The 27894-nt window shown below is 31.1% G+C and overlaps 1 protein-coding gene across 1 annotated transcript; it reads right to left on the reverse strand.

The window, feature by feature from the left end:
* Positions 1-303: 303 nt before the first annotated feature.
* Positions 304-27673, reverse strand: LOC134712587 (BTB/POZ domain-containing protein 7-like). Its single transcript, XM_063574299.1, has 9 exons — positions 27480-27673; positions 22913-22952; positions 11462-12640; positions 10540-10748; positions 9815-9890; positions 8236-8546; positions 7042-7213; positions 5273-5637; positions 304-4591 (listed from the first exon to the last, which is right to left on the reverse strand). Exons 3-9 carry the CDS (start codon positions 12588-12590, stop codon positions 4439-4441), a joined length of 2415 nt encoding a protein of 804 aa, XP_063430369.1. The 5' UTR covers positions 12591-12640; positions 22913-22952; positions 27480-27673; the 3' UTR covers positions 304-4438.
* Between the last annotated feature and the right edge of the window lie 221 nt (positions 27674-27894).

Raw genomic sequence — 27894 nt, forward strand, 5'->3', positions numbered from 1 at the left:
CATACATGTGATTGATTGGCAATGACAACACCACCTTCAGAGCTATTACTTCTTGGTGGAGGAAGTTGGAGTGGCCAGAGACATATGTTTTGCTTGCATGTAATTTCGATAGAAAAACGCAATTGTTGTAATTAAAATGGAACACCATTTACTATTGAATTATTATCAGTGCTTTCCAATAAACAAACCTAATCAAAAACTAATACATTGTCGAAGAGGTTGAAAACAGCACATCTAAGTCATGCTGATTAACATGGTTAAGGCAAGATAAACAAAATCCCACAAATCAAACTAGCACAAACATATCAGTGATAATTTATTCTTTATGTTTCAAACAGATTAAAGCAGTTACTGCAACAAAAAATATGAAAATACATAACAATCTGTCATGAATCAAGGAATGAAACATTTCAACAATACAAGAACACAAGATGTAGTTTGTTAAATGAACAATTGTCATCCAAGTACATTTGTTTATGAAATATTACATGAATGAAGCCATTTAAATTAAACAAATTTGCAAGAGTTTATGAAATATAAAAGTACAAGAGAATCAGTAACAGATTTTCTGTTTTGCATCAATTGAAAATAACTTCTTACTACCTGAATTCTTACACTTTTATTATCGAGGAGAATAAAAATACCCCCCCCCCCCTTTTCCCCCATTTTATTATCAAGGGAGTATATATATTATTTCCTCGCTCACAACACTTTAATTATCGGGGCATATATAAATTACCACAAAACAATATGTTTTATACTTTTTTCTGATTGTAAAAAGGATCTACAAGCAAAAGAAAAAATAAATATTGCAATTTCACCAGCGACATCAAATTGCAAAAACACTGCACTGGGCCAGGGTAAGATCACATTTAAAATTGAGAATGGAAATGGAGAAAGTGTCTAAGAGACTGCAACCAAACCAGAGAGAGAGCAGAAAACAGGCAAAGTCTACCTGTGAAAAACACAATCTAAGCTAGGGGATAAAAATCTTTGAGTCAGTTATTTTCCATAGAATAAAAAGCTCAAAGCTAATTTTTTTACGGTTTAAGTATTATTCAGAATACATTGTAATAACACAAGATTACAAAAGCACTGACAACTGAACTGATGCTACCCACCGAGACAGAAAGGCAGTGCTAGAACTTTACAAATTTGGTACAATATCTCTCATAAGTGTTTCTGTTCTCAATGCCAAAACAGATACAGTCAATTTAAAGGACAATGTTATATCTGAGGGCTTATATTAGAATAAACATAAATAAAAACTACCTTGTAAAAACCCATTTTCAGCTAATTAATTACATTCAATGAAAATAAAATATATATCCATAAAAATAATCACAGCTTGCTGCTAAGTCTGAAAAAACATACTTATATGTAGGAAATAATTCAGTTTTTGAATTTTTTTATTCTACGCAATGAAAACGTGCAAGAATACTTTTTCCAAAACAAAATGACTTTCTCAAACAGATTTTAGAAGGAAATTTCTATCAATACATGAATTAAAAAGTATGTGACATAAACATTTCTTGTTTTTAAATTGTTTGGTTTTGATAAACCAATTAGTACATTTTTTAATGCTTCAAATTATGTAATGTAAAAAAAACCCAGAAACATGTTTACAAATGAATATTCTCTACATATTGGTATTTTAGACATAAAAGATCTACATAAAATAAATCTATCAGCACTATTAGTAATATGACATGTAATATATAAACTAAAATAATTATGTACAAAATTTAACAATAAAGTTTGATTGGTAGAAAAACAACAAATCATAACACATATACCTAATACGTCATCCAAGTTATTTCACATTGATTGAGCAAATAAGAAAATGGTTTCTGACATACTTAATCACTGTTCTTACTATTCAAAAGAAGAAAATTAAAACAACTTACATTGTAATTGAAGTTTACTTTTATTAGACAAATAAAACTGCTTTTAAATGTACCAATGTGATGAGCAGAAATAGGGAGCTTATTTTCCAAACAATATAATAATAAACGAAATTAAGGACAACAACACCCATCAATTACCGCATGGTGATTAATTTATTGTGGTCGACATGTTTCGCCAACAAGCGTGGCGTCTTCAGGACAATATTATACATGAAATCAAACAGTAAAGTACAAATTTTGCGGTTGTGTGGTTCGCCGAACAATAGAGGTTGTTATGACGACATTATAGATATAAATAGAAAGTGAAAGTGAAAGTAAAATAAGAATCTAGTTATAGTTAAAAGAGAAAGTTAATCAATAAAGTTTTTAACGATGTGGTTATCTGCTATTCTCACACGTCTGTGTAGTGGTCCTCATAGAAGTTTCTAGTGGTAATATTGTAGAAATGATGGAGTAGCTCATAAAATGTCAGTTCATTTCCAAATTGGACAACACCCCAAACAATATAATAGTTAAAGACACAAATGGTTTCATGTGACTTATCTTTAATAGGAATCAACTACTATTAACTAATCAATAAATCCGTGTGGAGGAATTGATCACTAGCAAGTGCTCAACTCCAAATTCCTGTTTTAAAAAAAATAAAGAAGCAATATATTTTGTAATAATATTTTTTCCCAAAGTATCATTAATATTTATCTAAAACCTAAGCCTGAATAACCTTGTAAGAAAACATATGAATCATGTAGCTTCATTCTCCTATTTATAACAGGTAGTACATAGATGATATACAGAGATGAACTGACCATTAGGAAAATAAAACTGACAGAGAATAAAATCACTGATATCATTCAAAGAGTGAAAAAAACTTACTGATCAGAAAATTCATTCATATTTCATGTAAAGCGTCACCATCATCAATCTATAAGATTGACTACACATATATAAAACTCATTTAGAGTAACTGTCCATGTGTGTAAAGATATATATAAGAATCTCTTAACATATATCTAACAATTTACACAGTAATTAATGAACAAGTGTATTTCAAAACTGATTGTCATATAAGTTATCACAAGAATGCCAAGTAATGTAAGTTAAAATGAGATTGAAAACATGTAAGTTAATGGACAACTTCTTCAATGAATATTCAAAATTTCGTAATGTGGATTCATTATTAATCATTGGATACCAATTGTTGTGGTTTTCGTGGTTACAGGTGAAACACGAATTCAAATGTTTTATGAATATTTTTAATAGGCTTTGTAAACATGATTGGCAAACCAAAATCAAATATCCATGAATATACAAGTTTTCAGCAATCCACAAAAAATTGATAACCACGAAAATAAATGAATCCACAGTAAATACTATGTGTAACAGAATAATTACCTAACTTAGCCAAACTAGTCATTTTTATAAATAATCACTACATCTCTCAATGAATTGTACATTTTAGCTTATGGGTTGATAGATTTGAAAAAACATTTCATTATAATTTATCAAATATGTGATAACTATCATTTATCGTTAAGAACCTGATATAGGTTAATTTTGTTCTTCACAACATTCATAACAATATAACAGTGTTCTCTCCAGACTTTTAAAGCAATGTAGTGTGTCTGTACTTTATAAATGGCTTAAATGGTCTTCAGTTCATCCACAGCATTAGAGATTTAGCTAAAATATACTCAAGAACTTTAATCTGAAGCGGGACACAGACAGGCAAATGAACAAATGCACAGAACGAAAAACAAAATGCCCCAAGGTGGAGCATATAAAAATGGTTGATGGACACAAAACTATTTGTGTATTGTTATTTATTTTCCTTTAGAAAACATTAATGCATAAGGCATGACTATAAGAGTAGAATGGGCAAAGGGGATCTCAATCCTCTATTATCAGCTATGTACTTTATTAATTTGATTTCAAAACAGAGTGATAACAATAGGTAGAAAGTTTCACCACAATGCTATCCAAAATCTGAAGAGAACACTGCAATATTTGATTTATTCATTACACTCTTAATATAAGATAAACACCAAAAAATACTCATCATACAAGAAAAATATCTCTAACATAAAATACACTTTATTTGTATCGTTGAATGATACAAATATTTTAGTAGTTGTAAATATTTAATATGTTATTTTGAGAAATTCCTACAATTATTTTAGTACTTTTAGCAAAACCTGAGATTACTTAAACAGTTGTTTTATCTAACCACTTTATGAAACAGTAGTCCCCTCTCTTCATGACTCTCTAGTGTGTTAATAGTCTACATAACATGCCATTGTAATATTACTAAATAAGAGAATTTAATAATGCACTTGATAGGTGCTGATAATTTCCTTTAAAAATGGGGACTACTGTATCCAAATTTTAGATCTGTATTGTTTAATGAAAAAATTAAAAAAGAACCAATTTGTTTATGGTATGTGTATCCCTAAGGTATAAATAGCACAGCAGTCTATCTTAACCTGGTTTTGTATAGTGAAAGAAGGAAGTAAAATGTAATGAACACATATAGGTCAGATATACATGGTTCCTGGATGACTAGTTCCATCACCTATGTCCAACTCAAACTCATCCTGAAGGTGAACCTGGCTGACTGATGCTGTTGCCATAGCAATATCAGGCATGGTTTCACTTAAGACACTTTCATGACATGGGTTAATATCAGGCTGAAAATAAAAATAAATAGTTGGTGATCTAATTCATAATTTCTTTTGATATTTATTGCAATGATGTCCTACCTAATATAAAAAAAAGATGTGGTATGATTGCCAATGAGACAACTCTCAACTAGAGACCAAAATGACACAGAAATTAACAACTATAGGTCACCGTATGGTCTTCAAATCCATAATGCAGGTCAAGGAATCTTTATTCAGTTACAATGCGAGTTATTTGGATTTTCTTGATATTATTACTTTGTCAGATGAGCTAACTGGTACTATTTTTTCTTTCAGAACATCATTTAGTTTTTATATTGTCTTATTTTATTTGTGATGATCTCTTCACTGACATCTTCAGATTGTGTGGTTACCAAGTGTCTTTCATACAGTCATTATTTTCTGTTTTTACTGGTTGTTTTTTTTTGGTTTTGCTTTATTATCTTTCTACTATATATATAATTGTTCATGTGTGAGTTTAGTCAAAATTTTACAGTTCATTTCATTTTGCGCTATTAATATATTATCAGTGCAAAATAGAACTGCAACTTAAAGTATTCTGCAAAGAAAAATTAATGCTGAATAAGAATTTAAAATAAAGAAACAAGGTATTGACATAAGTGTATGGAAGCTACACAAAGGAAATATTCCTTAGTCTAAACAAATATAAGTTGTGTTTTGTGTCATTACCTGTTTGAGGGACCTTGTAGGTGACACCATCTGTATAGGTTTTGTAGGACTACCATGTCTACTCCGTCTGCTGAGTGGTGGGCTCTGTCTACGTTTTATTGGTAACAATGGATTAGTTCTGACAGGTGTTGGTGGCTGAGGATGATGATGATGTCGGACATTGTTTGAATGGTAAAAATGACTATTTTGTAATATTTCAATAGTACTATCAGGTAGTCCAAATTCTCTCACTATACGTAACTGTATTTGATAATTCACAACACGACGGTCACAGTAAGGTAGAGATAATGCTCTTATAGTCAATTTACTCTCTTGGAATTCTTTTTCTCTTTTTATCATCATTTTCATTGTTGTCTGATCAGGCACTGTGAAAGAAAAGCAAACAATTCAGATTAAGACTTATAACTAACTTAAAATGATGATATCATTGTCATACTGAAAGACATCATTGTGATATTGTGATAAATATTGTTAATAGGTTTTTTTAATCTAATATGGAATTTGAAATATTATAAGGGGGACATTTTTTGTTTGAAGAATTGGGAAAATTTGAAGCCAGTTATCTAGTAAACTATTTTGTCATTAAATGAGGTTTTATGTACAAAAACACTTTAGAATGGACATGGTACTGTGTAAGGAATTTGTTCAACTTCGTAAAAATGTTCAAACCTTTTGCTTTTGGGTTGAAAATTTATGATTAAGGGTCTAACAGAGGAATTGTGTGAATCTTGTATTTCAATGCCAAAATGTACCAAATTCAATTTTTATCTGGCCATAAATGTATTAAACCATAAACATTACTGTGTGTATGTTACTAGAATAAGGACATAAATAACTACAGATTTTTTTTATTGATATTTGATATAATATTCTCCAACTTGTGTCACAATGGTCAGGGAAGTCGTCCTCTCGGAGAAGCTTCTGTCAAGGCAGCTATCGGTGAAAGTGTTAACATAGAAAGCATAATTACACAATCTATCTGCACCCAGTAAATTGAAAAATTAATTATTTAATAAAAGTATGGCTGAGAAAACATCACAATAATTTTTACAAAGACAACTTAAAATAAATTATATAATTGTTTGCAAATAAAACAACTCCTAGGAGATGAGGCATTTCTTTAAGCTGTTATCTAGTTATGTTTAGTCTGAATCCTGTATCACAACTTTAATTGATTAATTTAAATTCTAATGATTTTTCATCTTTATCACTACTCTTTTAATTTTCAAGGTAAATTAATGTGTTTGACATGGATTATATGTTCCCCAATGATTAGTCATCAAGGTGAAGACAACAAACAAACAAGCCACTCTCATTTTTGAAACAAACTCATTTAAAAGTTATTAATAAAGCAAATGCATTTCGATGCACATAGTAAAATCAACCTATTTGAATTTCTGATGAATCTAAAACATTGATGTGTCACGTTAACCTAGGTCCCATTTAATTTGAGGGATCTGCTAAATATTCATGACTGAACTTAGATAACAAGATACAAGAAATCAAGCCTGAGGCATCAGAGGAAATATGCATTGAAAAAAGAGATTCTACCAAAATGATGCATAGTATATTAATAAGTTGTTACCAAAAAAACATGATGATGCTTAGTAGTATCTTAGTTGTAGGAAATATACAGAAGAAAAAGTAACAGGATGGTTGTATGAGATGGGTAAACCAGTATATTCCCTGTTCAGAGTGTAAATTTAACAACAGATGATAAACTTATCCTAGCTTGAAGAGTGTGTTCTGGTGTTCTCACAGTTACCTACCAGGAATAGTACCAGCAACAATATCAACCGTAGAACTCCCTGAACTGAACGGTATATAGGACTGTCTGTCCTCCACCATATACAGTGTGTCTGGTATAGATGACATTTGTATCGTCCGTACACGACCTGAGTCTTGATCCTGATCCTGTGACATCTGTTCTTCTAATACAGCCTAGCAATGAAAAAAAATATTTTTCTTTCACTCCACAAGAAATGGTGTTAAATCAATTTCCCTCAAAATACATACACATTTTTGTCTTACTAAAATTCATCTGATATAATCAACTATTTGATTATATTTCCCTTATCAACTTCACAGCAAACATTGTAAAAGAATGTTTATGAGAATTTTCTCATGAATTTTTTTTTTTTTTTTTTTTATGACATTCTGAATATATTATATATTTATGGTTTCTTCATCTTCAACATTCCTGATATTATTGGTACTCATTTCATTGTTTTCAAAAGTTGATCATTTTTACACTTAAACAAGAATGTGTCCCAAGTACACGGGGGGGTCTCTTCCTATATAAAGGTATATACATATGTGCCGCTGGAATGGGTCCCTTTTTTGATCCGTCAAATATATCAATGGGGTGCAATTTTACCGAGGAAATATATCAATAGGTAGTGTTTTTGATGTATAATAAGATTGTATATGCATATAGGTACTATTTGAGCTGATAAATATATGAATGGGTTATGATTTCGCTGTGAAATATATGTATAGGTAGGGATTTCACAATTATTCAATATATGAATGGGGGGTGTTTTTAAAATCCCAGCTGCACACCTGTACCCAAAATCCCATGTTGAGACCCCCCCGTGCCCAAGTACACAGATGTCCCATCCACAATATCATTTTTTATGTTCTGTGGAAAATGAAAATGGAATACAGTCTCTAATTTTGCAAATTGAAATTGGAAAGATCATATCATAGGGAATATGTTTACTGTTTCAAGTTGATCAGACTTCAACTTCATCAAAAACTACCTTGACCAAAAACTTTAACCTGAAACAGGACAGAATGACGATCAGATGAACAGACGCACAGACCAAATGCAGATAAATGGGGCATAAAATAAAGAGTGTTAATCTTTTACTATTGTACAACCCAGATAGATATTCAACATTTTACTCAGGGATTGTTTTTTAACTCTTTTTGTTGCTGGTGATATTTCATTGATAATGTACCTTTGATTCTTCAAAATATGGAGTAAATAGTCTTGGTCGTGTAAACGTTCCATGACATTTGGTGCGTATCCATGTTGACACAGGTAAACTTTGACAAGTTTCATCTCCCATCATATGTAATGGCGGAGAGCTTATAAGTCCTCTTTTTATTGCACTATTTAAAATTTCATTATTATAAGGTATCACATGATCTATTCTGACCAATGAAATTATATCACATAAAATGTCTCTTAGTTCATTGTCATTTAAATCTCTTTTCTTCACTCCTTTTTTACTGATACTATGAGCTGTGTGGCTGAGTATATTTGGCTCTGAAATTAAAAGTGATATCAAATCAAAGGACTGTCAGTTATTTGAAATAACAAGTTTTTGTGAAATATTTTCATTTTATAATTTTAATTTTAAGCTGCAACATATTGAAATTCAAAATGTCTTTCTATCATAATATAAAATTCATATAGTCAATGATGTATACACTGTTAATGTCAAATCTTAAAATGCAAATTTAAGAACCTAAAATATTGAATTCCTTATAATTAGATTGTTGTTAACAACTAGGACATGATACAACAATCCCTTATTTCAAACATTGAAGTGCTGAATTCAAGAACAGCAAATCTGAGAGCATTAAAAAAATTTGAAGAAGGTATATTAGCAATTACAATGCATGTTTTTTTTTTTAACACTTAAAATCTCTCAAAGTGGGTTTTCAAATATTTCAGTCCATATTAACCCTTACCATACCGAATTATTTTAAGAAAATGTCAATTTTGTCGATTTTTCATCCTTTCTCTTGACCCAGAAATGCTGGTAAAGGTATCCAGCGGTAGCCTGCATGTAGAGTGTGGACCCTAGTTAACGAATTGACCCAAACAGTTGCTAGGTCGGAGTGAATCTGATCTTGGTTCAGCAGTCTACAGAAGGTCATTTGGACCAAAAATACTGAATTTCACAATTTTTGCCGATTTTTTACTTCAAATTGACCTGAAACCAGTAGTTGTTTCCTATGCGTATTTCAATAATAATTACAATCAGTAGTTATATGGCCGTGGTTTTGCACTATTTTTGCAAGTTTTATGCCTTTGAACTTCCTGTGTGAGATACAGGTGTAAAGCCCACCCCTCCAGAAAACCGAGTTTTAGCCAATTTCAATTTTCCAAGTCCGTATTTGTGCTCCTTATACATGAGAAACGTGAATATGGATAGCCTCAGGTTGAGGGAACATGCATAACTTTTTAAATAAGTATCATAAAGTGGACTTCTAAAAGTATGGAATGCCATTGCAGCCAAATAACGGTTATTTGGGTATGCCCGTCATATGACGGTCACCGCATGGTAAGGGTTAAGATGATAACTCCAAAAGCTTTATGTCAAAAAGTGGTGTTACCTTTGCTTTTTTTTTACTTACTACAATCGTTTTAATCTAATAAAAACTTGTAAACTCTAAGACAAGAACCTAAAATATAAAAATACTGTATTTGGTTCTTTCATCACTTTTAATTTTTCATCCTATTTAAGATTCCTGTGCCTCTTTTATTGATTTGCTATATTAACATGATATTAATTCCACAATACAAACCTCTCTCTTCAATCTTTTTAACCAGGTGATGTTCACCCCATTTTAACACAGCTGATAAAATGTCCAGCTCTCCCGCCTGAAAATATATACATGTACAAATATTAACAACGAACTGCAGCTGAAGATTGTTACATGTAAATGCTTATTTCATACAACTTACAGAATAAATCAGTTGTAAATATGCATGAGTGAAGTACCACATACAGATGTAAGATCCATGAAGTTAAGACTGTTTTGTGATTATAACCATTGTATATAGGTTTCATAACATTTGGTTGAAGCAAACTAAAGTCAGAGAACAGAAACAACAGATTCAGCAATTTTATCAATTATTATAGGAGCATAACTCAAGAATGGTAAAAGTGATGCCATCTAATTTTGAACTTGATCTGTGTTTAATGGTAACATGCATTGTGTATATGGTTTTATAACATTTGGTTGAGGCAAACTAAAGTTAAATTAGAGAACCAATTTTTGGGGATGTTTGGGACCATCAGACGAGACCATTTGAAAGACATGGGTAACACTTAATGCCCCCATAGTATAGGGGTGGGAGCTGCTAAAATACAAGGTTGGGAAAAACTGGTTTCAACAGCTCAGGCCATTCTGGGTGATCAAAATTATTTTCCATTGATTATAATACAACATAACAGTACATGTTTTGTACACAGAAAGTATGGTCATGATAAAAAGGATTCACTGTATATATACATGTATCTCTTTACCTGCAGGAAATCTGAACACACTACATCTATCAACTGTTCTTTGGTTAATTCATAAAATATCGGGGATTGTATTATCTGTAAGAATTCTTCTCTCATGAACTGTATAGCCTGTCTGTGAACCCATTCAGACCCATGTGGCTCTGAACTCCAGTTTAGTATGCTGAGTATATTGTCTACAGATATATGCTCTGTAATAATATCTTCACAACCTAAATACAAAGAACATATTAATAAAACATCATTACTGCACAGAACAATTATCCCTCTATACAATATGAATATTGAAATCTATAATACATCATAGTTTTCATTTAGTAGAAACCTTTGTCAATCAACAGGGGATAAATATATAATACATTTAGCTAGACTTCATGGTACATGCCTGTAATGCCTTCATCATCAGATATTTCCAATTTTATTTCAAGTTACTGTAATAACTATGACATGCATTTATATAGATTAGACCGTTGGTTTTCCTGTTTGAATGGTTTTACACTAGTAATTTTGGGGCCCTTTAAATTTATAGCTTGTTGTTCGGTGTGAGCCAAGGCTCCGTGTTGAAGGCCGTACTTTAACCTATAATGGTTTAATTTTTAAATTGTTATTTGGATGGAGAGTTGTCTCATTGGCACTCACACCACATCTTCCTATATCTATATAAGAAATAGTACTTTTTTTGTTTTTTTTAAACCTATAGTATAACATTTTTTTATTATAAATGCTATATTGTTAAATTACAAAAAATAAGTAAATCATATTTTTCAGAAAACAGCTACCTGTATAATTTTTTTTCTTAATCTTTACTTCTTTTATAGCTTAAAACCATATGAGACAAACAAGGCGTATATTTGATAAGGGTATTTATATTGAAATTTCTATTCTTAAATATACATTGTAATTGTATATTCCTGGTAAAACTGACCTTGGGACAATATAGGGAAATCAAGGAACTGCCCTATCTGGTAAACTTCCATCGCTTCATCAACTAATGTCATCTGTCCTTTACCCGCAACAATTGCCTGAGCTTCACTTAAACTACACATACTAGCACTCCCTCGTAATATTAATGATAAGTCTACGCTGTCTTGATAAATAGCATTCAATAACACACGCGCATATTTACGAGGAATCACGCTTTCATCTAGAACAATCAATGAAGTTGTCTGCAATGTTCGTTCAGTCAATTCCTCACCTGACCTAGCACGCCTTAATAATAAATTACGAAAAAATTGAGATCTAGCTGCTAAAACACATTTATGACATGGTAATTCCAAACTTTTAGCTTTACATACACCTTCTGGTGGAAGGTCATGTGATAAAGAATCTGAGCACTCACTGTCACATGAGAAAACCAATAAAGCATCACAGTAATCTCCCGACTCTAATAAAGTCCGTAAATCAAATTCAAGTTGATTTGGTAAGCCAAATTCCTCAGCTAATCTTCTTAAAATTTCTCTATGGTCCTTCCGTAATTCCTCTAAATTAATTGAATCTGTATATAAATATCTTAATAAAATTGCAAACAAAGATACATCAACTCCTACTGTTTTTAACTTGACAGGAACCTGTGATCCAAAAGGATGGTAGCGTAACAAGTTCCTAAAGTATGGACTACGAGCTGACAACATTGCTCTATGAGCTGGGAAACATGCTCCACGGTAAACTAAATCAACATCTGTACATAATTTGCTGTCGAACAAATGTGACAGATCTTGTCTGAAGGAGTTTGCTGGGGGTCTAGCTACATTTGCTGCTAAAGCTAGCTCTTTTAGAGCTGCAAGTGCCTCATATTCCTGTATTAAACAGTTCACATCCCTGAAAGACCAGGATGATATCATATCTCTAAGAGCTCTTCCATAGTCCAAGGAACGACTATGGCGTCTAGAACGTATTAACTTCTTTCTTAATGTTGCAAACTTTGAAGCTTTTTTCCTTTTCTCTTTAACACTTATATCAGTTTCAGAAACAGTATACTGGTGGCCTAATCTTGGAAACTGTTGGGATTTCCCTGATGCCCCACTTGAATCCATGTAGGAAGAATTTGCCCCCATTCTTGGAGGTTATCTATATACTGTTGTCACATTTCAGTCTTTTTGTTAATCTAAAAAAAAAAAGCAAAAATAATGTATTTAATAAATAGATATATATCATATAAGAAGATGTGGTATGAGTGCCAATGAGACAACTCTCCTTCCAAGTCACAATTTGTATAAAGCTTATCTAGTCAAATTACTAGCTATTATATGTCATAGTTGAATGAACTATCAGCCACTGCATAGGTCTTAGTAACTGAAAGTCATTTCTAAAACACAAAAAATGAAAACTGCATCAAATAACTTAATTTGCATACATACATATAAATATATATATATACAAAGATAACAAAAGATGCACCTAGATTTGATGATGTAAAATCATACCTGTATCATACCTGTATACAGGTGATGAAGTGTTATTATTGTTTAATTTGTCTGCTCATTGTTCCCATGAAATCAGGTGCTTAGTCTAACATATCATTTTGCTTTCTTCATTTTCTTCATTGTGAAATTCATTTCTTTTTATGCTTGGTTTATGATTCCATGTACTTTTTTCTTAACTGTGTGTTTATGTTTTTCTCTGGTACAGGTAGTTAATATCTTCAATTCTTAACCACACATTTTGCAAGTCATTTGCATTCTATTATATTGTATAATATAAACTCTGTCCTATATCATGTATATCTGTATGATTCAAGGAGATAATGTATAACTGCAAACAGTACAACATTATGAATTACTTTAAAAAAAATAATTAAATCATAAATATATTTTTTATGACTAATTTTATGAACTCATCTCATGCATTAGTAAAAAATCATTTTGTATGTAACATTTCAAGATTTTTTTTAAATCATAGCTATGACCAAATTACATATATATATATCTTTTAAATCTATCTATTTTATAAATTCATTAATCATTCAATTACATTTGCGCCAAACTTTAAGTGTTTGATATAAGAAGTCATCCTGTTACCACTTATTGAGTAGATATTTTTACACATTTACAAGGGTGGAGTTTTCTTCTTCTATAATTACATTTGTACATTGACAATATATGTGACACATTTAACATTATATTATTGTAATCATAATTAAAACCCACATAGAAAGTATCATAATATCATCTATGTTTGCAACAACTCTTTTAAAATCTTCAACATTGCATTTTTTTTTTTAAAATATCCAATCTTAAATTGAATATTTTACACCTATAACAATATCATATGCAATAGTAAAATCTCCTATTCCTTAACTTTAATTTAAACAAGGTTTTATATAGGTCATGTAGGTAGTTTTTATTAATCTAGGTTCAATGAACAGAACTTTATACATCAAATGTAATTACGACTATTGACGTAATAATTTTAACTACTGTTACTTGGTAGTAAGTGTTGCTGTCCTTTTATTGCAGTTCATTCAAAGTTCTGACCAAAGTGCAATTTGTTTCATTAAATCAAACTGTTCAAATGATAGGAAATTGTAACCATAACTGTTGTAGAAGAACCACAGTCGAGTAACCATTACTAATCTATGGATACCAAGTTTTATGGATTTCATCACTATAGGTTAGCCACAAATTCAAATGTTCAACAAGTACAATTTATCTATATAGGCTTGTTGTATGCAGACACCCAACAAAACCACAAAATCCAAGTATCTAAGAAAGTACAATTCCTTCTTAATCTACAAAAGATGGTACCCACAAACGTAAATGGATCCTCAGGCCACAATTTTTAATTTGTTGGTTTAGGGATCCGGCTGACAGTAGTTAAAAATCTCCCAATAGTTATTATAGGTTATGATGAAAGCAAACTCTCTTAAATTGCCAACATTTGTGTCCTGTGGTGTGTAATGATTATGACAGATTATAGTTTAATTAGTAATATGAATCATATCCAATATCAGGAATTTTATTTTAGAGTGATCATCCACATTATAATGGCCATAAATCACTAATTAATTTGTTGATTTTCATCATTACAAGGAACAAAGTCCTAAATATTCAGAATTCATAAATTATCCAGATGCATCAAATCATATCTTCCATTTTAAATAATTAACTGCTAATAGATGCAATCATCAATAAAGAAAATGTATGTATGGCTTTTGCCAGACTAGGATTGAATTTGAAACTTGCAAAAATTAATTACTCCCAAAATAATTTGTTACAGGAACATCAAAATCTTGAGTGTCCTATTTATGGAATGGTTTATCAATTAGCTTAGCCTGCTAAATGGTTAACCTGTTTGCATACTGTGGTTTCATTATTATCTATAAAGGGATTCTAATTTTTATGGATTTCGTGTACTTTCCAATGTTCAATTAAACACGATTTTCTATAGGCTTGTAGCATACTTTGGCAATTCATTTGTTCTATGAAAACAAATATCCATGAAAATTTAAGAGGTTCTCTGTCCACAAAAATTGGTACCCATGAAATTTATATCTACAGTAATTGAACATTTTTACTTCTAAATGTCAATTGCAAAATCCATTTTTTTGGGAATTGAATTTTAAAAAGTTTACATGATGAATGCAGAAAGAGCATGACAAATCCCTTTTCACTAAAGCAAAATAATAAGTTTCCAGATTAAAGTCACGTTCAAGTTACCACTATAGCTATGTGTGAAAACCTCTTAACCACATCCAGAAAACATTTTATTAAATATCATTCATGATTGAGGTAATTTTCCTAGACAATGACCTCAGCAAATATCTGTGGTATTATTACTAGTGTAATAAATGTCAAATTGAGACAAAAATATCATACATTCAGTGACAATTAACATTTGTCACAAGACTTAATCTTGAGGTGAAAGGATAAGGAAGTACAAAAAAAAATGTATAATGTCTTCTTTACTTACATGTATTCCCCAAAACTTTTAACCAACAATAACAAATAGGTATGGCCAACACACCCTGAAAGTGTTTTTCTAACAGCTTCATCAATATAAATTATTGGTATTTGGATAAAAAAAGTCTAAATAATGTGTGTCTCTTCACAAAATGAATGTCAATGTATGTACATATCCATAAAATCCTAATGTTATCAATCACTTAACATTGTTTTTAGCAGACAATTAGATACAAAAATGTGAACACTTATTCCATGAATCTCCAGATGTTCCTGTGTTTGTTAAAGTTTACATGGGAGCACATCTTGAACCAAATTAAATATAAGTTTTAACTAAACAAATAACATGTTTTACTTCGCATAAAAGTTTGGTTATAAATGTCCTTGTTAATGTTTCGGGATAAATACTCAAAAACTGTCAGCATCTATCAATTTGATAAATATCAATATTTTGCTTTATAAACCCATGTACAGTTGAAAAATAGGCAATTATACAAATCATAAAAAATGCATGTTTAACACATGATTAAAGGCCTTGTGAGAAATAAATTCGCTGAGAACAGACCCTTAGTGACCTCTTTGCATTCTAACTGAAAAAGAATTATTTTTTTTTCTTCAAAAAATAAAAACAATGCTATTTAGTCTATATCAGAATCATAAATTGTTACAAGTTAAAACAACCAGAGATTTCAATTACATGCAATACTAATTATTGGTAGCAATATTATTGATATAGTGGAGAATACAGAACCTTTTGTTTCCTACCCTCAAAGAGCCACACAAATAGAATAAGTTTTACCGATCATTATGTAGGACAATTAATTTTCCAGTGCCAAAACTAATATATGATGTTTACCAAACAAACTTACATCCACAAGAAGTCTTGCCAAACAGAAGACCAGAGAAACAAAGAGCTCAGCTCAATTCCAATTAATTTATTATGTGAAAAATAAATAATGTTTACCAAACAGAAGTAAGTTGGCCATGAAATAAATGAGATCTGATATACAGAGAGAGAAAAAAAAATGTGTATTTATGATGAAAGAAAGTTAACATATTTCAAAAGATAAATTTGTGCCAAAAAATTTAATCTTGATAAGCTACTTCTGGTTTCAAAGAAGATTTGATTCCAAAACGACCACAGCAAACCATGTCTGTTTCTCTTATACTTGATGAAGACAGGATTAATTATTGTTTATTTCACAAGAAAAAAGATCCATCCTTTCTTAATTCTTAACTGCATGAGAGCGAGACAAACTTCTTGTCGCCACCTATGTTTCATTTAATTCACAGTATCAGCTTTATATTATTATCCTCTTAAAACCAAGGTCATGAAAAGATCTATGATTGAAATACAAGAAGTACACTTGACTCTGAGACACTTGATCTGAATTAGTGTTTAGTTGGAAGAAGTATAATTGATCACCAGACAGCTAGTATGTTAAACATGTTAAAAAATAATTGGGAATATTATTTTAAAATTAATATGATCGAAGTTCGAACAAGTCAATTTCTAATATTGTTATTCTATAGGCTACTAAAAGTATCAAATGTAACACATGACAATCAATATCTTTGAGACTTAATTGTTTATCGACACTCTAACAAATCAACAAAAACAATGTTTGACAACATATGTGATTGGATATCTGATAGACATGTCACATTTGAAATTATTCAGTCATAATCTATTACCTTTCACAATAAATTTACAGACCATATAGAGAGTTGTCTCATTGGCACTCACACCACATCTGCCTATATCTACATATATATTTAAGCTAATTCAATAACTTCGGTTAAAATTCATGGAAACTGTTTTAACTTAAAATAAAGCTTAACACACTGAAAATTTTAATCATAATTATTTAAAACTAATTCTTTATACGATTCGCAGAATAATAACATTTAACTTTACATAAAAATTATATTTTCAAATGTTTATCAAGTTTTTTCCTTTTAAAACTATGGGTAAATTTATCAGTAAGCGCTGCAACAAACCAATGGTTTCCCTGCAGTTACAAACCAATGGTTTCACTGCAGTGTTACAAACCAACGGTTTCCCTGCAGTGTTACAAACCTATGGTTTCCCTGCAGTGTTACAAACCAATGGATTCACTGCAGTGTTACAAACCAATGGTTTCCCTGCAGTGTTATAAACCAATGGTTTCCCTGCAGTGTTACAAACAAATGGTTTCCCTGCAGTGTTACAAACCAATGGTTTCCCTGCAGTGTTACAAACCAATAGTTTCACTGCAGTGTTACAAACCAATGGTTTCCCTGCAGTGTTACAAACCAATGGTTTCCCTGCAGTGTTACAAACCAATGGTTTCCCTGCAGTGTTACAAACCAATGGTTTCGTATTGAGTTACTTGATATCAGACAACACACAATGCATTCTATTTATCAGAACTGACAACTTGATTATGTGACAAAATATTTAGATTTAGAATGACCAATTTGATGATTGTAAATTTTAGGGAAGTTTAACTTTCATAATCAGTTATCATTGTTTATAATCTGAAAAAAGGTCATAATAGAATCATTTAGGTTTTCAAGAAATCTGAGGCACTAAATAATTGAAAAATAATTTTGTAACTCCCATCTCCATTTACTTTACCTACTTTTTACAAAAAAGATCTCCAACCCTTTTATATGACTTCCTGTAGTTTTATGTCATATTTTTATGTTATACATTTCTCATTTACACCTTATACGACCTCTAACCTACTCGGATGACTACTTGTGAAGCAATGATAAAATTAGTTAGAGAGAAAATCTTGTCACTAATAACAACTTCATACATGTACATGGCAAGTACGAGTGTTGATAACTTAATTACTGTAAAAGGTTTTACATTAATTGAATGTCCATTAAGCATGTAATATACACTAATGTATATGATGTAATAAAATCATTCTGACAACACCCACTGATATCATTAAACAGGAAAAAAACATATGTATATTCTGTAATTCAATTAAATAATTCAGTCTTTCTGAAATGGGTGTACATTAAAATCAGGTTTCAATGAAAAAATCAATATTCCTTTATTTAATCCAAATATGTTAATTAAAATAAATAATAGGACTAAAATAATTAAGTTACTCAATTATCACTCAACATACAGTAGACTCAGTAAATTATTTACTTATCTTTAAAAAGTCAGGTAAATTTATATAGGTGATCTTTCATACTGTAAAGACAATTTTCTGACAGTAAAAAAGACATACATATACCTGACCCTCAACTACACAGTCTTAAATCATAAGTGTTTCACCTACACAAAATGTATCAGAAATTCACCTATTATTTCATATATATAAAAAAACAGATTTTTTTCAAAAATCCTACTGAAATTTTTTATATATAAATACATTTGTATATCATTTTTTTTAAATTTTATTCTTTCAGAACAATAATGTCTGCAGTTTCTTGCAATAATCATGATAATCATGAATTATGTATTTGAATGACTTGAATTTTATAACTTGAGGATCTATAGCAAGCACAATTGTAGCACACAGTCATGTTAATGATGCCTTTTAACTAAATCCATTAGAATTTGAATGTGATTGATAATTTCGTCTTATATATGATTTTTTTTTAATAATTGGTATTGGCTTTAAACTTACATTCTTGATGTGTTTCTTTGAAAGTTTTAAGATGCATCATTTAAGCAGGGTTTCCCCTGGGTCAATTATTTTTTTCGCCACCTCTTTCGTCAAAACAATATATTTTTCGCCACTTTAATATTTTTTTCGCATAGTAACACTAATACATTTTCCTTTTAAAATTCAACTTTTTTTCCAGCCCCCCCCCCCCCCTAAATAAGAAGTGGTTTTTAAAACAAAACGAAGCATCTTATCACTTTGAATTGATCCCTCGTGTAAGATGTAGTCATTACATTGAAGGGTTACTCTCATGCCAACCTTTTGAATATATTTCTTCATAGTGGGTCTTATTGGGGTCTAAACGTGATGCGGGATTACTGATTTTTCGTAAGCGTGAAACGTGAAAGTCAAATTATTATGTTGTGAAAACGGGAAATGAGGTCTTGCGGGACCCGGGAAATGACACAAAAATGGGAATTGCTCACGCACATTATGTAAGCGGGATAGGGGAATCTAACAACACAGTAAGCGGGATCCCGGATCGGAACTCCCAAATGAGACCCCCTTCATAACGACAGTTTTCTTTTCTAGACCATCGGAGACCTTTCTTGCTTTTGGACATTTTTCGTCATAACAACAATTTTCTTTTCTGGACTATCATTAAGAGAAGGAGAGGAAGCGTAAAAATTTTGCTTCAAACACGTGCTTTGTGACATATGACAGAAGCCATTTAACCATCTCATTTTGTCATATTATATAATTAACACCTTTATCAATTAGTCCTTTGATGTTGATAGCTATGAATGCAATCAGCTGATTATTGATTTTCTGTCAAAATCTTAACGAGTTCAAGGTCTATTCCGAGTATTGTCTGATCGGTTAAGTCCGAGAAACCCGAAAAAAGTAAATAAACAAGATGGCTGAAAATAAATCGTTTTATATATTTCTTTCGCCAAATTCTTTCGCCAATGACGAATTTTAATCGCCACAATTATTATTTTTTCGCAAATTGCGAAAATGGCGACCGCCAGCGGAAACCCTGATTTAAGTTTTACACTGCAAGCATGCATTGGCACACATATTTGTAGATTAATAATGTGATTGTCTTTGAATTTATTTCGACAAATGTAAGAAAACCTTTAATACTTTGAAAAAATAATTCCTAGTTTTCTACAATTAAGTAGTTGAAAGCAAATAAAGACATGAGGTAATAAAGATATTTTGTATTGTCTGGTTTCTCCAGCCTAGGTACTTCATCTATTACACAAGGTGTTATCTTAATACACTGATTATCTCCCTTTACAAGTCAAACGCTTTAATCAAAGGAAACAAGATCTTACTTTTTAACTTTGTAATGAAACACCCTGGCATTTATATTACACATCTCAAGTTAATACTGACTAGTGAACAAATCACATAATTAAACTAGAAATATAATACTATTACATTTAAAACTTCAGAAATACATCTTTTTACTTTTGAATGAACCAAAATTATACTGTTTCAAGATTTGTAATCCAGTATATAATTTTATCTATACATATATCTTTTTCATATAAAAATCCATCTTATTTCTATACCAAAGTATGTGAATACCCAAGTTGTGTCATGTATAAAAAAAACTTTTAAAGTAAAAAATAAAATAGACCGATTTTATCCAACTCCATATGTTTTGAAAGATATAATGTACTGATTAAACATTCAATTTTGTCCTGAAAAATATACTGACTCAATTTATGTAGGAGCTGACATTCCTCCAAGAATGAACTCATTGTGAGATTACAACTACTATATGCTTCAGATTGTTTTAATGACTAGATTTCTGTGTTTCTTGTGAAATAATTGCATAAAGTACAATATGAACCTATGAAAATGTAGTGCTACACAACCATTTGTTAAAAAGTTTTTACTGTTAGTTATTAGAGCACTATTTATTTATTATTAGCAGTATGTATGGTCAAATTTTAATAAAATAAGCTAAAATATATGTCTGTTTATTCATATCGGTATTTATGTTTTTATCGGTTTATAGAACCTTACATAGTCTTCAGAGGTCATCTTGATAATACTTAAATAGCCTCTAGTCTAAAATGCACATAAAATCCTGATCCTAAATTGAGTCCTTGCATTGTTTATTGTTACTTCAAGTTTTCAAGATAATAGGCATAAATGAATACAATTGGTGAAAATTGGTCTTCTAATTGCAATGATAAGTTGTTGAACACTTTTGATGTATACGTATAAACATGTCAAAATGTAAATCTTATATAAAAAATTTGTAAGGGTTCCGTGGAACCCAGTGTCTCGCCTATTTTTGCTGTAAATCGCAGGCTCAACAACAATGAGGAAAAAAATCAATAAAAATATTCCTCTTGTTACTATTTTATGATTGTAAGAAAATCTAAGTCCATTTAAAAGTAAATTACAGAAAAAATAGAGTAATCTTTTTACAAACTTTACTTCTGGATACAATCTTATGATCATAAATAAGCTTCTGTCCAAGTTTGGTACAAACCCAGGATAGTTTAAGAAAGTTATAAAAATTTTAAAAACTTTATCCACAGAGTGAATGTAATGGTTCCCCGCAGAAAAACTAAGTCCTTTTAAAAGTAAAATATGGAAAAAATGGATTTATTTATTTACAAAATTAAATTCTGGATACTATCTTATGATCATAAACAAGCTTCTGTCCAAGTTTGGTACAAACCCAGGATAGTTTGAGAAAGTTATTAAAATTCTAAAAACTTTAACCACAGAGTGAATGTTTTGTTTCCCCGCAGGAAAAAACAAAGTCCATTTATAGTAAAATTCGGAAAAAATGGAAATTTGTTTTTACAAAATTTACCTCTGGATACTATCTTATGATCATAAACAAGCTTCTGTCAAAGTTTGGTAGAAATCCAGTATAGTTTAAGAAAGTGATTAAAATTTCAAAAACTTTAACCACAGAGTGAATATTTGTTGACGCCGCCGCCGCCGACGGAATGTAGGATCGCTTAGTCTTGCTTTTTCGACTAAAGTCGAAGGCTCGACAAAAATATGAACAGTTTCTTTTTACTACAAAACAGATAGGGCTTAATGATATCCTTGAATATGAGATGTGCTTATGTCAATACCACTTTTTCTTTTCTTGAAACTTTCAAATTCAATAGCCATAATCAGGTCAACATTGATTCAACTGGAATAAATACTATATTCAATGTAATTTATATATACTCATTATTCAATTTATTTTAACCTCAAGATGGACTCACTTTGTGGATCTACATGTATATCAAAAGTTCAGGGCAATTGTTTTAAATTTTTTGTTCAAATTTTAATTTTTAATAATGGGGCCAGTCATGTTTGATAGCAGATCACTTTGATTATTAACAAGAATAATAAAGCAATATTTTATTGCATGGAAGTTTTCATTTACACTTGTATGTGCAAATTGCATTTCAGTTGTCATTGACTGAGTGTCCAGTTTTACCCTTTTGCATTAATACTGTTTGATGGCATTTCCTATAGTATTATATTTTAATCTGTTCAAGGGGATTATCAAAATCTAAATTAAAGACCAAGCTTCTTCACCAATTTTTCTTGGTTGCATTTGTTTCTTATCTAGCTACAGTTCTTCACATTAAGAAATGAATATGAATTACAGGTGTATATACAAGCAATATTATCCACCTGACTGAGCTCGAGTCAATAGAAAAATCCACTGACTACATGTACATGATGTACCTACACTCACAGTGTATATTTCTAAAATGTTAGACAAATAATATTGATCCACATAATGTATTTATAAATCTTCAATAATAATACTTTTAATTAGAATCAATTGATTATCATTAAAATATTACATATTGTAATACCAACCTTTAATGTCTTAATAACATCTCTCTCTCTAGCTAGCAGTCTGAAATTAAAAAGAAAAAGATAGAACAATTACTTTAAAAGTAAATCATGTTCAATCAATGCTGAATGTTGGTAATTGGACAAATCATCAGTAGCGATCTGCTATAATATGGATGATACTTATGCTAATTTTTGATGATATTTATAACTTAAACCATATGGCAATCAAACTTCATTCAAATTTTATCTAAACAAGATTCAAAAGTGATTGGTTGTGTATGGATGAAACTGAGATGTTCACAGATTGGTAATACATGTACAAAAATGTATCTTAGGTACTGTGGATTCATTATTATTCGTTGGATACCAATTTTCGTGGTTTTCGTGGGTACAGGCAAACCACGAAATCAAATGTTCAACGAAATACATATTTTCAATAGGTGTTGTATACAAAGATTGTCAAAACAACAAAATCAAATATCAACGAATATGCAAGTTTTCAGCAATCCACGAAAATTGATACCCACGAAAGTAAATGAATCCACAGTATACATGTATGGCTTTATTGCTACATTGTGTACACATCATCCATATGTCACAAGGTTTACAATAAAACAAATTGTGATCTTTCACTTCTTAAAACAATGCTTTTTGTAGGCCAACAGTACTAAACAATTTTAGTACATAATCAAAGGAATTTCCTCTGGTACTTAGACACGTAAAAAAACAAGTGAAACTCTTGAATTATCACTTTCAAATTGACCCCCCCCCCCCCACACCCTTTTTAAGGAGTTGGTTAACAGAAAGTTGATTAGCAATAGATATGAAAATGCATCACAGGGTATAGGCTCACACCAAGCTGGACCACAAATTTAAGAAAAGACCTTCTTTGTAGTTCCTGAAAGAAATGTGACTAAAATTTCACAAATTGCCATTCTGTGTTAAGATATACATGTATAAGAATTCAGTAAATAAGGAGTTTTACTTATTGAGCAATGACTCTGAAAATACATCCCTCAATTTTTGTTAAAGCTTTAATTTATCAATTTTGACTGCTTCTGTTTTTTTCTGAAGACAACATGTACATGTACAAGAATAATTCTATTTATGTTACAGTGGGAAAACATACTTTGCAAAGACCGTCATACTTGTTTAGTTCTGGCTGACCACCTATTTCATGTTTGAGTCTTTGCAATTGTCACAATGTTTAAATCTAGTACAGACAAAAAGTGTCGCAGTAGTTGGTTGTCGACTTTTTGTAGCTAGTCATATCATTGGACACCTGTTTCCTGTTTTACCATTTATTCTTGTGAATGCATTCAAAATTACTAGCATATTGACAGAGTACATGATTTTTTACCACAACCAGGGTACGTCTGAGCTATACACTGATGTGTGACACCGGTATTAGGTGCAGTGCAGTATAGTGTAACTGTGAAACTAAGACTTCTGAATTCATTTTATTAAACAGTTAAAATCAATGATCGGTATTGTGTGAAAAAAAATTGTAACATACTTTTATTTCATAATATTTTCAGTACTGTACATGATGTACTAAGATGGTTTTATTCTGAAGATTTTGTGTAATGTGTGTCTAAAGTTAGGCAAATACCAGGCCTGTTTTGAGAGTCCTTCAAATGTCTGGTGATTTAGTGCATGACAGACTGTCAATGATCAGGAGCAATATTTATTTTATTCTACTATAAATTTTATTTAAATGAGACAAATTTCTTCTCATGATGTATTTTTTTTAAACTGACCATGTGGACTCCACTGTATGTATGTATGTTTGTAAATAAATCTTGGCATAGGTACATGTACATGTATGTAGAAAACCAGAATACTATCAACATAAATATATTTATATGGGAACAGACCAGGGCCAAACATAATAGTATTATACCATATTTACACATGTGCCCTTACTTAGTACCTGGATTTAATCATATTTTAAAACTGGTTAATATGAGGACGAGGTCCCCTAGGCTATTACAATAGAATAAAAAAACAAGGGTGCACACGCTGAAACGTCTCGCCTTCTGTACTAATCATTGATATTATGTTGATAGTCCTAAGTATAAAGCCTTATTACAACTGTCACATAAACTTAACATTAATCAAGATAACTAAACAAAGACCAATCAATGAACCTTGAAAATGAGGTCAAGGTCAGATGAACCATGCCAGGCAGACATGAACAGCTAACAATGCTTCTATACAACATATATAGTTGACCTATTACTTATAGTTGAAGAAAAATAGACCAAAACACAAAAACTAAACACTGTACAATGGACCGTGAAAATGAGGTCACGGTCAAATAAAACCTGCGCGACTGACATAAAGATCATAAAATATTTCCATTTTCCATACACCAAATATAGTTGACCTATGGCATATAGTATTAGATAAAAAGACCAAAACTCAAAAACTTAACTTTGACCACTGAACCATGAAAATGAGGTCAAGGTCATATGACATCTGCCCGCTAGACATGTACACCTTAAAATCATTCCATACAACAAATATAGTAGACCTGTTGCATTTAGTATGAGAAAAACACACCAAAACACAAAAACTTAACTATAACCACTGAACCATGAAAATGAGGTCAAGGTCAGATGACACCTGCCAGTTGGATATGTACACCTTACAGTCCTTCCATACACCGAATATACAAGCCCTATTGCTTATAGTATCTGAGATATGGACTTGACCACCAAAACCTAACCTTGTTTACTTGTCAATGAAATGAGGTCGAGGTCAAGTGAAAACTGTCTGACAGACATGAGGACCTTGCAAGGTACGCACATATCAAATATAGTTTTCCTATTACTCATAATAAGAGAGAATTCAACATTACAAAAAATCTGAACTTTTTTTTCAAGTGGTCACTGAACCATGAAAATGAGGTCAAGGACATTGGACATGTGACTGACAGAAACTTCGTAACATGATCGCATCTATATACAAAGTATGAAGCATCCATGTCTTCCACCTTCTAAAATATAAAGCTTTTAAGAAGTGAGCTAACGCCGCAGCCGCTGTAGCTGCCGGATCACTATCCCTATGTCAAGCTTTCTGCAACAAAAGTTGCAGGCTCGACAAAAAATCGGGGAAAATTTCAGATTTTTTTATCATTATATTTTTACTGAACTCAAAATCGTTAACTTATTTTAAGACTTTTTTAAATCCTGCAACTGCGCAGAAATCCACCTTTTTACGGTCTTGTTTTCCTGAGACTCTGAATGAAATTTATATATTTATTTAGTTTAGTAAAATATAGGAAGGAACACAATACCAAATTCATTTTTTTAAATTATTTTTTCCTTGTAAAAAACGTTACCTGATGAAAGCGTATATTTGTTTACATTGAATATGACGTCATAACATAAGGAATCCGGGTCCGTTCGCCCTGATTCATGTTCGCCCTGGTACCTGTTCGCACTGATACCTATTGCCCAGGGTTAATTGTTTTATTATTATTGTCTACTTCCATAATGTTTATCATATGTACAGAGTATGATAACTATTGATGACAAATTCGCTCAATAAATGAATTACTGCAACCAAAAAATCGAATACTTGAATACAATGTATTTATCAAGGAGGTAACCTCTATAACCTCCTTGGTATTTTTCTTTATAATATTGATATGTGTTATAACAATTACCATACCCATAGCCAGGGGGGTTTGGGCAGATCCGATGACCCCCCCTCAGCACTGTTAAAGTCAACTTTCTGTTCAAATTGTGAGTCCAAATAACCACCCCCTCCCCTTTGGTAATTCCTGGATACGGGCATGTTTACAGTTTGAATAAGTCAAGTTAAGCAGTATAATATGGGGATAAATAAACTTGTAAATTCTTTCCATGTTTTACAATTGGTAAATGACTGTTTTTACTCATTTGAAGCTAACTTATTTATCAAAACAAAACATTATTTTTATTATTTATCCAACAAAGTCAAGTATTTAACAAGCGAGAATTATTAATATATCAAACATAGAACAATTATATTAATGCTCCAAAGTAAGCCATCAACTTTTAAATATTTCCATGTTTTTTCACGAATGACAAGAATTTATACCATAACAAATATCTAAATAAGTTTTATTTCACTTTTATGCCCTTAATATTAATATTTTGAAATAAAAGTATGCAGGGCGAACGGACTTTATGGGCGAACAAACTCAGGGCGAACATGTAATTAGGGAGAACGGTCCCGATACCACTTTAAATAACGTCACAACTATAACCCCTAACAGCAGAACCAAAATCGGAAACGTTACAGTATTTCCATTTCTTTTTTAACAGATACCTTTCACAGGTAATGCCTGCCTCATATAAGGCTGTCTTCAAGTTAAACTGATGCCAAGTAACCATGCATTACAGAAGTCAGAACAATGCTCAGTTGTGTTTTATATTGAAATAAAATGATCAAATATATATTAAAAAAAACCACGTTTACACCAAAACGCGAGTTTCATACAACACCTGCCTAATAGTACCCTAATGTAAAGATCTTGAAGATGATACCTGTAGTTCCCTGTAGTTGATATCATGATGACGCCTTCAACAATGTTTACCTTTTTATTTTGTCATGTATTGATTTGAAATGTTGAGAATAGTCTCTATCAGTTTTTCAGTCGTCCATATAATCCAAATATCCTTAAAACAGAACGTATTTATCACGATATTAATGAATAAATAACCTTGGTAATGATCACAGCAGTTGGCTACCAAAACTTATTTTACCTTGACACTGCCTCACCCTGGAACCTGTAAGTAATCAGCAGTAAATATATTTTTGTTTATTGTCTTTTTACACATGCATCTTAAAATAATTAGAAGGAGTAAAACAAATAAATCTTACATTATGTGTGACAATAATTTCAAGTTTTGATAAATACATGTATTATCTCCACATTTTTTATATTATGATTCATGACATGAAAGTGTTCATTTTATGCATACGATTTTCTTTCAAATTTCATCCTAGCC

Source organism: Mytilus trossulus, chromosome 3 (assembly GCF_036588685.1).
Source record: "Mytilus trossulus isolate FHL-02 chromosome 3, PNRI_Mtr1.1.1.hap1, whole genome shotgun sequence".
NCBI lineage: Eukaryota > Metazoa > Mollusca > Bivalvia > Mytilida > Mytilidae > Mytilus > Mytilus trossulus.